At 56.8% G+C, this 14,183-nt stretch overlaps 2 protein-coding genes across 5 annotated transcripts in view; both read right to left on the minus strand.

The window, feature by feature from the left end:
* ZNF584 (zinc finger protein 584) overlaps window positions 1-4,582 on the minus strand; it is a 12,606-nt gene extending 8,024 nt beyond the window's left edge. For 2 of the 4 annotated variants that reach the window (XM_017850537.1, XM_017850538.1), the window contains exons 1-2: window positions 1,684-4,582; window positions 762-888 (exon numbers count right to left, since the gene is read on the minus strand). In XM_017850537.1, the coding sequence (XP_017706026.1) occupies window positions 762-888; window positions 1,684-1,701 (145 nt within the window). In that variant the 5' untranslated portion in view covers window positions 1,702-4,582. Of the gene's footprint in view, window positions 1-761; window positions 913-1,683 lie in introns of all 4 variants that reach the window. The other 2 variants (XM_017850536.1, XR_001881198.1) reach the window with 2 other exon arrangements.
* Window positions 4,583-7,587: 3,005 nt separating this feature from the next.
* On the minus strand, window positions 7,588-12,922 carry RNF225 (ring finger protein 225). The gene is given in 4 exon segments (XM_017850369.1): window positions 7,588-7,810; window positions 11,436-11,579; window positions 11,962-12,425; window positions 12,428-12,922. Coding segments are annotated over 4 exon segments (1,326 nt in total).
* Between the last annotated feature and the right edge of the window lie 1,261 nt (window positions 12,923-14,183).

Genomic DNA, 14,183 nt, shown 5'->3' on the forward strand with positions numbered 1-14,183 from the left:
AAAAAAAAAAAAAAAAAAAAAAAAAAAAAAAGATGGCAATATTGGCTGGGTGCGGTGGCTCATGCCTGTAATCCCAGCACTTTGGGAGGCCAAGGTGGGCAAATCATGAGGTCAGGAGTTTGAGACCAGCCTGGCCAACATAGTGAAACCCCATCTCTACTGAGAATACAAAAATTAGCCGGGCGTGGTGGCACGAGCCTGTAGTCCCAGCTACTCGGTAGGCTCAGGCAGGAGAATCGCTTGAACCCTGAAGGCAGAGGTAGTGGTGAGCCAAGATTGCACCACTGCACTCCAGCCTTGGCAACAGAGCGAGACTCTTGTCGCAAAAAAGGAAAAAAAAAAAAAAGGTAATATTCCTCAAACTGTTCTGATTAAAATTCATGGGTCAAGACTGGCCCAGGGAGGTCCCTGCAAAATTTCTTTTGTAGGAAGGCAAAACCCGGAGCACAGAGAAGCCATATCTTCAAGAGAGTCACATGGCCAGGAAGAGGCAGAGCTTGGTGGGATTTGGTGGGCAAACTATGAAACATCTGACCCCCAAAACCACTGGCTCCTGGGGCAAGAGGTGTTGAGACTGCCAACAGCATTGCTCAGAGAAAGGCAGAGAAGGAGCACACAGCCGAGTCCCACCACCCACAACACCTACAACAGGGAATCTGGGAAGAAACAGCTCCTGTGGTTTGGCTTCGTTACGGACAGAACTTCGCATGGGGAAAATGCGGGGGTAGTCAGTGTGCTGAGGGACAGTGTGAGAGACTTACCCAGTGAGCTAACGAGTGCAAAGTTCTCCAGCATCACATCCTGGTATAGGCCCTTCTGGGTCACATTAAGGAGCCCCCACTCCTCCCTGGAGAAATATACCGCCACATCCTCAAACATCACCAAGCCCTGCAATGATGGGTCCAACTGAACCTTGGGGTCAATGATGGGCAGAAAAAAACAACCAAAATATGGACAGATGGACACATTCAGGCCCTTGACCTGTATCTCAGGGTCCTATCACATCTCCCCCTGACGTTACCTTTCCCTATAAGACCCAAACCCTTCCTCACCATACTCCCTACACATACCCTTATACCTTCCTTCTCCTATCCCAGAGGAATATCAGAGCTGCTGGCCTTATTGATGCCTCTGGTGTTACTACTGGAAACTGTGTCCAGCCCAAAGCGACAACAGGCTGGTGACCAGACTGATGCCATCTATGTGCAGGGCCAAGCACACAGGCTCCACTCTATCTCCTGCCTGCCAATTCCAGTCCCAGAAATCACACCTCTCAGAGCAAACCTATGCTCATCCTTCTCCCTTAGGTCCCAAGTACCTGGTCCCAGGGTCCAGTCTGCCTCCTGCTCGACAGGCACAAAACTGGACAGCAGAATGCCTAAAACTCTACACCCTCGGCACAACCTTCCTAGTTTACCCTATAGGCAATCGCCTGGCCTTCCACACGCCGTTCTGCACATGCGTCTCCAGAGTGCCTGGCACAGCAACTACGACCCCATCCTGTCCCAGTCCTGCGGCACATCTCCAATGGCCCCCACTGCCAAGGGCATGCCCCAGCCCTGCATCAAAGACCTCCCCCGGGAACCATAGGCAGATCTCCTGCCCTCCTCCAACTCTGCCCTGGCACACGCCGCCCCCCAACTTGGCGGCCCCCCTCATTCCTCGGAGGCACCCTCTGCTCACCTCCGTCTCCCCGGCCATCGGACAGTGCGGGCGGAACCCGTGGCCTGGACCCACGGCCTCAGCCGAAACGCGTCCTGGGCGCGGAAACCCTCGGCCGCCGTGGAATCTTCCCGGGAAGCTCTCCCCGCGCGGTTGAAATGCGTCCGAAGACAGGGAGCCGCTTCCCGGAGCCGCGGGGAAGGAGGACGGTACGGAGGCCCGGGAGACCCACGGCGCCTGTCCGCGAGCGACAAGTCTGAGGAAGATGGAGTCACTCGCCGGTGGGGCACGGCGCGTGGAAGGCGCAGCAAGGGCCCCTGCCCTTCACCTCGCCCAGGGGATCGCGAGGAAGTCACTCAGGCCCACGCAGAGCTGCCTGGGGCGCCGGGACAGATTTCCCGCCGAGGACTGCGGACTGCAGGGCAACGCCGGAACTCCCGGAACTCCCGTGGCCTCAGCCTCCCGCAGCTCGGCGCCCCTCACGCCACGACCTCCATTCCCGGCTCTCCTCGCGGCTCGGCTGGGTCGTTGCCAAGGCGATAAGGGAGGGTGCCGCTAGCTCCTGAAGCGGGGCGTGAACTACATTTCCCATAAGGCGCCCGACGTGCGACCGTTCAGACTTGGCCAATGGAGGCCCAGGAAGGGGAACGTTCGGGCGGGCCCTGCGCGGGGCGGGGCTTCCGGCTTCGGCTTTCGGCGCTGGCTTCTGGGCGGTTTACGGCAGTGGGATCTTTGGGCTGTGGGCGGTTTCGGGGAGGGTCCGCTGGTCTTATTGATGCCTCTGGTGTTACTACTGGAAACTGTGTCCAGCCCAAAGCGACAAGAGGTTGGTGACCAGACTGATGCCATCTATGTGCAGGGCCAACGAGCGAAGGCGCGAGAGTCGGAAAGTTCTGCTTCGGTGACCTGTACGCGTCCTGGCCGCGGTGAATATTGCTGAGCTCCGGTGACCTCACAGTGGAGGGGCGGCCCCGTGGGGCCATCGGACCGCGCCGCGCGGGGGCGTTCGCCAGGGCCTCCGCAGAAGCTCGCCTGTGCCCGCAACCGCCCCGAAATCCTCTCCCTGGCACCGTGTCCGCTTTACGGAGCCTGGAGCGAGGCTCAGAAAAACGTCCCAGCCAGAAACATGGTACATGCCTGTCATCAAGCAAGTCTTCGAAGAGCGGCTGGGACCAGGGGCCGGGAGACCTCGTTAAGAGGCGGTGTCGGGGGAAGGTCAGCGGTTGTGTTTCAGATGTGTTGGGCTTTCCGCGCCCCACAATGCGGGCGATGTGTGGGCCACAGGTGTGAATGTCAGGGACAGGTCGCCCTGCACATGGCCGAGGCACGGTAGACTCGTAGTCTACCCCATATCAGGCCATGGTGATCTCAGGTATGGGGGCCTGGGACAGGAGGGTGAGTACATGACCGAGTACGTCAGGGCACGGCGTCTGGGACACATCAGGGGAGGACGCTGACAGGAGAGTAACCGGGCTCCTGGGTGTCTTGCGCTGAAGTCAGACGCGTTCATGTTAGAGCATGTGGGCCTGTGTCCCCCCGGACGAACGGAGTTCTTAGGCAAGGTCCAGAGGAACTTCTACCTCAGGGGGATGCAGGAGAACTTCGCACTACGTGCTGGGTCAGATCACTGGCATCATCACTCTCCCCAGCCAGAACTCTATAGTTTTTTTCCTCTGCTCTTTCCATGTTCCCCTTGGAAGTCGCTGTTGGTCGTGGCAATGAGGCCCAGATCATGCCACCTCCTCTAACAAGTGACTGAGTGGACACTCCACACAGTCTACCCAAGGGCCACGAGTGGCCAAGATCGGGGCTCAGAAGTCTCTGAATCTTCGCAGCAAGTCATGTCCAGCTTGGTCACTTCCTGTAAGATTCCAGGCACTGCATGCACTGACATGAGTGCCTGTGGGGCCACCGGGTCCTGCCTGGGAGCCTTCCCTGGATGTTCACTTTGTGCAGTTCTGTGTGTGTCTTGGAGTAAGGATTATTCTCACTTGCTGGGGCATGGTGTTTTGGCCTCTCCTGGGCTGGACTCTGAAAAACTCATCCTCCGTAGGTCTGATGGCTTCTACATTCCCACCAGCAGGTGGACCACATGAACTCAAAACTAGTTGTGACAGAGGGACCCTGAAGAGATCTACCCCTGGTGAATGCCCCCAGGTGTGGGCTGTTCTCACCTGGTGCCCAGCCTGTGCCCTCACAGGTCTTGGTGCCTCCTGTCAGCTCCCCAATTCCAGTTTTCTGGCCATGCCCCCACTCTGTACCCTTCTCTCAGTGTCTAGCTGTGCAATGTTTGCCTCTCCTTAATGTCCTCAGCTGACCCCATATCCTCAGATAGTCCTTGCAACCGTTCCCCAGTGACTCCTGTGTATTCTCTCCAGTGGAGACACAGGTGGGACACCCCCAAGCTCATGGTACATGCCTGTCATCAGTACCCCTGGACTGACCAACTTGTTCATTCCCCCACAGGATTGCCCTTTACAGTTCATGAGTTCCCCCAACTGGAGTGCAGACAAGAGCACTGATTGATGGACCAGGTAGACTTGAAACCAGGAATAACACAAAAGTTATCAGAGGCTCAGCCATGGAGATTGCAGGCTGGGGATGGAAGTATCCCTGGAGTTGAGCTGCTCTCACACCTAGTACCTGAGTTATACCCCTGGTGTCTGGGTACCAAGGTCACTAGCCTTGCCACTTTTCTATGTTCCTGATCCCCTACTAAACAGTCCACCTTTTTGCCTACTTCCCCTGACTCGTGTACCCTGTCCCCCACTTGTCCCCTCTTTCTGCCTAATTTGAAGACATTGGTCATCCCATAACCTGTCCTGGGCTAATATATATCCTCGAATTGTTCTTGAAAATCTGTTCCTGGCCCAGCGCGGCCCAGCACTTTGGGAGGCTGAAGCGGGTGGATCATGAGGTCAGGAGATCGAGACCATCCTGGCTAACGCGGTGAAATGTCTCTACTAAAAATACAAAAAATTAGCCGGGCATGATAGCGGGCGCCTGTAGTCCCAGCTACTTGGGAGGCTGAGGCAGGAGAATGGCGTGAACCTGGGAGGCGGAGCTTGCAGTGAGCCGAGATGGCGCCACTGCACTCCAGCCTGGGCAATGGAGTGATACTCCATCTCAAAAAAAAAAGGAAACTCTGTTCTCTGTGAGATGGGCCTGATCTCTCCCATGGGTGGAGCAGAGGAGTAGAGGGTCCAGGGGGCCTGAGTCTCCCATAGGCTGTTTGCCCTGAGTCATAAAGCCAGTGGGAGGCAGTGCTACAGTTTGATTCCAGGAAGTCTCAGGCCCAAGTTCTCACTCTTAACCAGTTACCTTTCCTGGGCTTAACAACTCACTATGTTTTTCCTGGCACTGCTTCATTGGACCTCACTGTAGTTTCACTTTTTTTTTGAGATGGAATCTGGCTCTGTCACCCAGGCTGGAGTGCAGTGGCACAATCTCACTGCCACCTCCACCTCCTGGGTTCAAGGGATTCTTCTGCCTCAGCCTCACAAGCTGGGACGACAAGCATGTGCCACCACACCCAGCTAATTTTTGTATTTTTAGTACAGTCAGGGTTTCACCATTTTGGCCAGGATGGTCTCCATCTCCTGACTTCATGATCCACCCGCCTCAGCCTCCCAAAGTGCTGGGATTACAGGCATGAGCTACCACATCCGGCCCATTTGTTAACATTTTAAAATGAATATTAGTACATTATTAACTAAACCCGTATGTATTGTACATTATGTGGGTTTTCACAAATGCATAAACTCATGTATCCACAATTACAATATGGCACGAAATACTTTTACTGCCGAAAAAAAATTACTTGTGCTACTATTCATTCCTCCCTTCCTCCCTCCCACTGAGCCCCTGGCAGTCACTGCTTTACTGTCTCTATAGCTTCACTTTTTCCAGAATGTCATAAACTTATAAAGTATGTAGCTTTTTCAGTCTGGTTTCTGTCTTACCAATATGCATTTCAGACTTCTCCATGCCTTTTCATAGCTTGGTAGCCAAGTTAATTTTATTGCTGAATGATATTCCATTGTGCGGATGTAACACAGATTAGCCATTTATCTATTGAAGGACATCTGGGTTGATTCAAGTTTTGAGCAATTATGAATAAAGCTGCTATAATAATTTGTGTGGTTTTTGCGTGGACGTAAGTTCTCATTTGTGCAAATACCCAGGAGTGCGACTGCCGTATCATATGGTAAGACTATATTTAACTTTTTGTAAGAAACTGCCAAACTGTCTTCCAAAGTGGCTATACACCATTTTGCCTTTCTACCAGCAGTAAATGAGAGTTCCCATTGCCTCACAACCTTGCTAGCATATGGTGCTGTCAGTGTTTTGCGTTTTAGCCATTCTAATAGGTGTATAGTACTATCTCATTATTGTTTCAACTTGCAATTCCCTAATGGCTTATGATGTGGAGCATATTTTCATATGCCTATTTGCCAGCTATGTATTTTTCTTAGGTGAGGGGTCTATTCAGATCTTTTTTTTTTTTTTTTGAGACACAGTTTCCTCCTTGTTGCCCAGGCTGGAGTGCAATGGTGCGATCTTGGCTCGCTGCAACCTCTGCCTCCCGAGTTCAAGCGATTCTCCTGCCTCAGCCTCCCAAGGAGCTGGGATTAGAGGCATGTGCCACCATACCCAGCTAATTTTGTATTCTTAGTACAGATGAGGTTTCTCCATGTTGGTCAGGCTGGTCTCGAACTCCTGACCTCAGGTGATCCGCCCACCTCAGCCTCCCAAAGTGGTGGGATTACAGGCGTGAGCCACCACGCCCGGCCTTGAATTGTACACTGTAAATGGGCAAATGATATGGTATGTAAATTATTTTTCAAAAAAGCTGTAATTTTTTGAAAGCACAAGTAGATGTCTGGGAGATTCTTTGAAGAAGTCCAGTACTTAATGTGAAGTTTTCCACAAGGATAAAAATGAAAGCATCCATCCCCCTGGTGGGGGGACACAGGCCACAGGTAGCTTGTGGCCCCTCTTGGGCACTTCTCCCATCACCCTCTGCTCCTTCTGCAGCGGCTGACAGAGCAAGAGGAAACCCCAACCTAGGGCGAGACTCCCAGCTTTGCCACGCCAAGCCGGGCCCCAGGGGAGCCAGTTCGAACCCTAGTCTCCCTGGGATGAGAAGACCTCAGCACTAACCAGGTTCGCAGGTGGGTGTGGGGTTAGGGCGGGTCAGCTATGTGATCCAATCAACCTATGTTCGAATTTGACTGCACTAAAAAAAAAAAAAAAAAGCTTTCCCCCCCCACCCCAAACGGAGTCTCTTGCTCTGTGGCCCGGGCTGGAGTGCAGTGGCGCGATTTCGGCTCACTGAAGCCTCCGCCTTCCGGGTTTAAGCGATTCTCCTGCCTCAGCCTCCCGAGTAGTTGGGACTACAGGCGCAGGTCACCACGTCCGGCTAAAAAGAAGAAAATTTTTTTTTGAGGAGTCTCACTATATAGAATCCTCACGTTATACTGTTTGGATCTGCGTTAAAATGTATTCATAACTATATGATCTGTACTCACAGCCACCGCCCCCCAACAACTTAAGCCCGCGACACTGTGCCACAGACCCGCCCCGGCGTGGCATGGGGACAAAACACGTGAGGGCGCTCGAGGGGCCTGGCTCTCTCGCTTGCTGCTCACCTAAAGCCCCGCAGCCTCCTGTCCCCCATCTTGGGGTCCCGCAACCTCGAGTCTCACAACCTTGGGGGGGGCCACAGCCTCGCTCTGCACGCCGCAGCCTTTCCTCTCGCCAACGCCATCAGCTTGCTGGTGCTGACTGTTCTCACCGCTAGCTCCCAGAGTTCCCCGCGGCCCCGGCGCCTGACGCATTCTCCGGCGTAACGTGGTCGTCATGGCAACGCCGGCCTCGGGTCCCTGATTGGCCATCGAGTGTGGCGCGCCTTCCCTGCCTCACCTAACTGGGCTGCGGTGGGGAGGCGATGATGGAGGCGCAGCGCAGGCGGGATGAGTTGTTATGGCGACCAGAGTCCCGCCTCTTCAACCCTACATAGGGCCTCCGATTGGTCCGCGCTTCCCCGAAGGCCTCTCCGCATTCTGGGCGGGGCCAGCCCGGGGCTTGAGGGGGGAGAAGGCAGGGCGGTGACTCTAAGGGCAAAGGAGAGAACTGCGGCTGTGATCTTGGGAAGGAGGGAAACCCAAGGGTGCCAGCACGTGCGGTTGAGGTGAGAAGGGATCTTGCAGAACGCTTCCAGGACCCAGATTCGAATGCACGCCCTGCCCAGCTGGTCAGCCTCAGTTTCCCCATCTGTCAGTCTGTACAGTGATCCTCCCAGCGTACGGCGAAGCCCCGCTTTTGGCCCTTGGTCCCTCGGCCTGATCACAAGAGGGTGTCTTGACGGCTGGGGACGGGTCTGGCATGTGCAGGGACCTCTCCGACCCTCAATGAGGAAAGAGTGGCGGAACCCGAAAACCGGGCCCTGGCGTCCCTTCTGCAAGGTGGGGAGGAGAGCTAGACGGCAGGATTTGGGAAGGGCTTGGGGAGCAGGGGACCCCTGAGCGTGGCGGGGGAGGCAATGCTACCAGAACCTTGGCTCGGTTGGCTCAGCCCCCTGGACCTCCTCTGCTCCCTGAGGTTGGTCCTTGCTCTGCATCCTGGTGCGGCCTGGTTCACAGAAGGCGCTCAGTAAACACTTGTAGATGAAGGAAAAAGAGGATTTATTGTCGTTCATTTACAGAAAAGAGAATCAAAGGCTGTCCCGTGCTGGGCCCTCTGGCACCGGGCTTCACAAGCACCCAGGCCTGCCAAGAGGAGCAAGTCTGGGGCCGAAGTGCTAAGGGGCAGGGTGTACATTAGTGATGGGGTGGTCAGAGAGAGGCTAGAAGGGCACAACTCCAGCTCTGAAGAAGAGAAAGAGGAGATTGGCTGAGGCCCGGCAAGGGTGGGAGGCATCCCCCTGGGTGGTTTCAGGCAGCCCCTTTGTTTGAAGGCAGTGGGTAGGCAGGCAGACACCGGGCACTAAGGTAGTAATCAGCAGACCAGATGCTTGGCAACCCCTAGGCTCAGTTATCAGCCTCATTTTACTGCAAGAGAGAATGAGGCCCCTGGCTCCAAGCTGATAGAGTACAGAAGCCACAAAAGCCCCTGGGAGCGAGCTGGTTAAGACAGAGAGTTGGGCCAGCCCCACCCAATACCCTCAGCCCCAACCCTGGCCTCCCCAGGTCCTCCTGTATTTGTGCAGGCTATGCCACCGGCCTCAATGCCAACTCCTGAGCATCCTTTAGGACACAGCTGCCTCCTCCAGACAGCCTTCCTGGACCACCCTCAGGCAGAGAGCATCCTCTCTCCCTCTTCTATGCAACACCAGGCAAGGGCCCCTTTCTGACCCCCTGCTTGGCCCGTCTGGGTCAGATCTACTATTGCACACCCCCACTCTCCTAGGTTGGGTGGGAGAGGGAAGCAATGAGGAGGATCTCTGAGACCCTATGGTAGGCACAATAATGGCCTCCAAAGATATCCCAGTCCGAATCCCTGGAACTTGTGAATCTTTTACCTGACACCACAAAATGGACTTTGCAGGTGTGATTAAATTAATGATCATGAGATGGGGAGACTATCTTGGATTATCGGGGTGAGTGCCATGGACTCATAGTGTCCTTTATAAGTGAAAGAGGGAGGCAGGAGGGTCAGAGAGATTTGAAGATGCTGCACTGCTGGCTTTGAAGGAGCCAGGAGCCAAAAAATGCAGCCCTAGAAGCTGGAAAAACTAATGAAGTGGATTATCTCTTAGAGCCTCCAGAAAGAACTAGCCCTATGGGCACATCCACTTTAGCCCAGGGAAACTGATCGTGGACTTCTGGACTGCAGAACTGCAAGATAGTAAGTGTGTGTTTAGCCAGGCATGGTGGCCCGTGCCTGTAAGCCCGTGCCTGTAATCCCAGCGCTTTGGGAGGTGAGATGGGTAGATTAGTTGAGACCAGGAGTTCAAGACCAGCCTGGCCAACATGGTGAAGCCCCATCTCTATTACAAATACAAAAAGCCTGGCATGGTGGCAGACGCCTGTAATATCAGCTAATTGGGAGACTGAGGCAGGAGAATCGTTTGAACCCAGGTGGCAGAGGTTGCAGTGAACCAAGGTTGCGCCACTGCACTCCAGCCTGGGCTACAGAGCGAGACTCTGTCTCAGAAAAAAATTAATTAATTAATTAATTAAATAAGGCTGGCCGTGGTGGCTCAGGCCTGTAATCCCAGCACTTTGGGAGGGCGAGGCGGGCAAATCACAAGGTCGGGGGTTTGAGACCAGCCTGACCAACATGGTGAAACCCTGTGTCTACTAAAAATACAAAAATTAGCCAGGCATAGTGGAGGGCGCCTGTAATCCCAGCTACTTGGGAGGCTAAGGCAGAAGAATTGCTTGAACCCAGGAGGCAGAGGTTGCAGTGAGCCAAGATCACACTGCACTCCAGCTCAGGCGACAGAGTGAGACTCCGTTTCAAAAATAAATAAATAAATAAACAAATAAATAAACGCATGTTCTAAATAATTAAGTTGGGGGCATTTTGTCACAGCAGCCAGAGAAAATGAATAGACCACCAACTCTGCTGCTGTCTGACCAGGTTTCTTCCCTATGAGGCTGGGCTGTGGCTGCCCAGTGACTCAGTACACTGGTCCCAGCCCCTGTGGGTGGCATGTGGGTGTGGGCAAGAACTGGTCTGGGAAGACACACTATGGACTCCCTAGTATTCCTCCTCTGGTTCCCACCTGGAAACAGCAGCTCACACCAGAGCTAGCTCTAGACAGTCCTGGGCCCAGGGTGCATTCCCAGGTTGCCTGGGTCACCTGCAATTCTGACACTCCCTTGTTTGGCACCTAACTGTATGGTGGTATACTGGTGCTGAGAACACACGTAAACAAATCAAACAGGAGCCTCCAGCCACATAGAAGTCACATTTCTCTTTGGAACATGCTGGGTGCCCATTCCCAAAACAGCACTCCATCCCAGAGTGAGGTGAGGCAGGATGTGGGGGTGCAGGGCCTGGGAGGAAACAGAAGCCCCAGGTTCAGTCTGCACAGAGGATAGCTGCCATCTACCCCCATAACTAACCCAGGAAGACTTCTGGGAGGAAGAGGACAGGAGCCCATACACCACCTTCCCTGCAGGCTGCTGTCTATCGGGAAGGCTCAGGGTTCACCTTGAGGCACAAGAAAGGAGGCTGAGCAGGACAGATGGAGCCCTGGAGGAAGAACTGCAGTAACTGGCACCAAGATATTAATCGGGGGTGATGGGGACTCTAGTGGCCAGGGAAAGGGACTAGGATCCCTCTGGCTAACCAAGGAGGTCCAGGACTCCCACCCCGACCATTGTCTGCCTCTGTGTGACCCCTGGGGTGACCTTGGCCTCTCTGAGCCATGATGAACCCAGCTGCACCACAGCATATTGGTAGAATCCTAGAAGCCACGACCCAGCGGGAAGTGGAGGCTCCCAGAGCAGTTTGGGACTTAGGATTGGGGCGGGAGCCAGTCTTTAAGACTCAAGTTCCTCCCCAGCCCTGGCCAGGACACCCTGCTCCTTCAAGTCTGAGCCCCAGCCCCAACCCCAACCAGGTGTGCAGGATGGCAACTCTACACCCGGGATCAGCATGTAGACAGCTGGAGCCCACCCAGGCCCAGCCTGCAGGCAATAGAAAACAAACTCCACAGATGGGTGGAGAGGTGGGACATCCCCTGCAATGGGCCAGTTGGGGAGGAGCGTAACCAGGGAATAATAGCCGCAACAGCTCTGCCCTCCAAAGATGGCTGCCACCTGTGGCCAGTCCGAAGGATGAGAGTGCTTCGGCCTCCGGTGCTGGTAAGGATGCTCCCCCAGCACTCTGTGGTGAGGATGAATGGGGGTACTCCCAGCAGGACCCGTTCAGGGATTCGTGTGGGGCTGCCCCTGGCTGGGCACCTGCATGGATGTCAGTCGGGGGTGTCCACAGCTGGACTCCTACAAGGGATGAGGATCAGGGATGCTTCCAACTGCACCCCCACGGAGTAGGGGTTCCGGAGCAGGAGCAAACCCCAGCAGGACCCTTATGGAGGTCACGGTCAGGGCACCCTCCGCTGTTCAGCCACAAGAATGGGGGTCAGGGGTGTTCCCAGAGGATCCTTGTGGGATGACTGCGGTGCCTGCTCCTTGAAAGAGACCAGCCCCACCGTGACAATGCAAACGTTGCTTGCCCCAGGCCCCAGCCTGGAGAAACAGGTAAGTGCTGTGCGCCCTGCTAAAGGCCCCAGATAACACGGAGGTGCCAGGCCTGGCGGCAGGACTGCAGTGCTGGCGCCCTTACTGTGGGCCCCACGGCCTCCTCGCACCCCGTGGCCACGGGGCCCAGCCGGGGCCAGCCTCTGTGCCCCACGTGCCGTCCGATCGCCTGTCCAGGGTCCCCTCGTTCTCCGCCAGGTCCTCGGGGCCCGCCTGGGGCTCCAGCGCATCTTCTGCAGTTCCTGGCAGTGTCGTGTCCAGGTCAGGGCCCGTGGGGCGCGGCGTCCAGGCGGGGGTCCAGGGCACCCCCGGCGTGGGCCTCGGCGGGAACCAAGAGAAGCCTGGCGCTGGGGCGAGCGCCACGAGCTGGGGCCGCGCGGGGCCGGAGGAGGTGGCGTGCGGGATGAGGAAGAAGATGTAGACGCCCGAGACCACGAGGCCCGCGGCCACCAGCACGGCCAGCGCCACGGCCGCGTTGAAGACCCAGGCCGGGCTGGCCAGAGACAGGCGGCGCGACAGCGGGCGGCCCAGGCGCAGAGGCGGCGGCGGGGTGGGGCAGGCGGCGGGGCGCCGGCCTTGCGCGGCCCGGGCGGGCGGCGGCCGGCGCGAGGTAGAGGAGGCCCGGCGCCGTCGAAGCGCACGGAGCCCTGGCGAGAGGGCGGCGCGCGCGCGTCACGGGGCAGGAGACCCGACTGCGTGGGCAACGCGGGAAGTCCGCGGCGGGGGGCCAGGCGCGTGGGTGCGCGGCACACCGGACAGGCCACCGCGTTGCCGCCGCCCGCCGTGGCCAACGAGAGGCGCGCCAGGCACTCGAGACAGAAGACGTGGCCGCAGTCCAGGCGCTTGGGCAGCTTGAACACGCCGTCGAAAGACGACACGCAGATGAGGCACTCCACCGGGGAGGCGGGGGACAGGATGGGGCTGGAGCCTGGGCTGCCGTCCCCCTCCTCCTCCTCCTCCTGGTCCTCCCCTCTGCTTGGGGAGATGGGACCCGAGCCCTGGGGGGCCCGGGAATGGCGGAGCCAGAACGGCCGAGGGCAGGGCATCGGGACGGACCTGCGAGGAGAGGAGGTCAGGCAGGGAAGAAGGCGGTGGAGCATGGAGCGGGTTCTGAGACCAGCAGGGAATCCAGGGAAGACCGAGGACTGTACTTTAGAGAGGATCCCCCAGTACAGAGCAGGACCATACTGAGAAGGGTATAGTTACGTCCAGGAGCAGGGGCGATGGGGAGGCCCGAGGCAGAGACTGGGGATAGGAATGGACCCACGGGGGACCAGTTCCTGAATTGGAAATGTAGACAAGTTGAACACCGAGATGGTGAGGACTCCAGACAGGGATGGAAAAGACCTAACCCAGAGAGGAGCAGAGATAGGCAGCCCTCAGGAGCTCGGCAGGGAGAACCTGGAGGACCATACAAGACCCCAGTGGAAGAGACATTGGCACCTAGGCTGGGAAAGGAACTCAGCGGCTCAGAGAGGAGCCAAACACAGGAGCCAGGGGGCACCCACAGAGGAATGACAGACCCCAGCCGGCCTGTGGGACTCTTCCTACCTGTGGACACCTCCTCCCTCTGGCCAGTGGCGTGTCCCTGCCTGTCCTGAACGTTTCTGGCCTACCTGCGGCTGGGCTCGAAAGTACCCTCCCAGGGGGAGGGTGCTCATCTGGGGCCACCCCTCCAGGTCCCAGGTACCCGCTGGACCCGTTTGACTTCCTGCCCCACCCCCTGGGCCAGCGCCACGAGGATGAACACCAAGCCTGCCTTGGCCAGATGATGGGGGCTGTGGAACGGTGGGCTTGGGCCCACCCCACCCCACCCCACCCCACAGAACCTGATGAGTCTTCTACCAGAGTCACCAGCCTGTGGCCCTGGGTGGGTCCCACCCTGTCCCCAGCAGCCTGATGACACTGCATGGACACTGGCGGAAGGGAACCCGTACAGCCCACGGAAACCGGGCGTACAGGCCTGGGCTGCAGCCACAACCAGTGTGGCCGGGGAGGTAACCAGGAGCGCAACCTGGCGAGGGTGAAACCAGTCCATACTCCCTGAGGGGGGTAAAGCTAGAGGTCTCCAATCAAGTGGCCCAAACAGCTGAGCTTTCCTGCTCTCCCCAGGGCTGCTTCAAGGTGACAAGCCTCTCAGGATGGTCTTGTGACTACCCAGACCTCACAGGCACCCAACCCACCCACCCACCCAGACCACAGCAACATCTCACACGCCACGCCCTCAGAAGTTACGGACAACCCCGTCTCATTTCCAGTACCTGCTGGGACACTCCAGGCAGCCTGGCCTGCTTCTGGTGCCCCACC

The sequence above is a fragment of the Rhinopithecus bieti genome, unplaced genomic scaffold (genome assembly GCF_001698545.2).
Source record: "Rhinopithecus bieti isolate Rb0 unplaced genomic scaffold, ASM169854v2 scaffold_32008, whole genome shotgun sequence".
Taxonomy (NCBI): domain Eukaryota; kingdom Metazoa; phylum Chordata; class Mammalia; order Primates; family Cercopithecidae; genus Rhinopithecus; species Rhinopithecus bieti.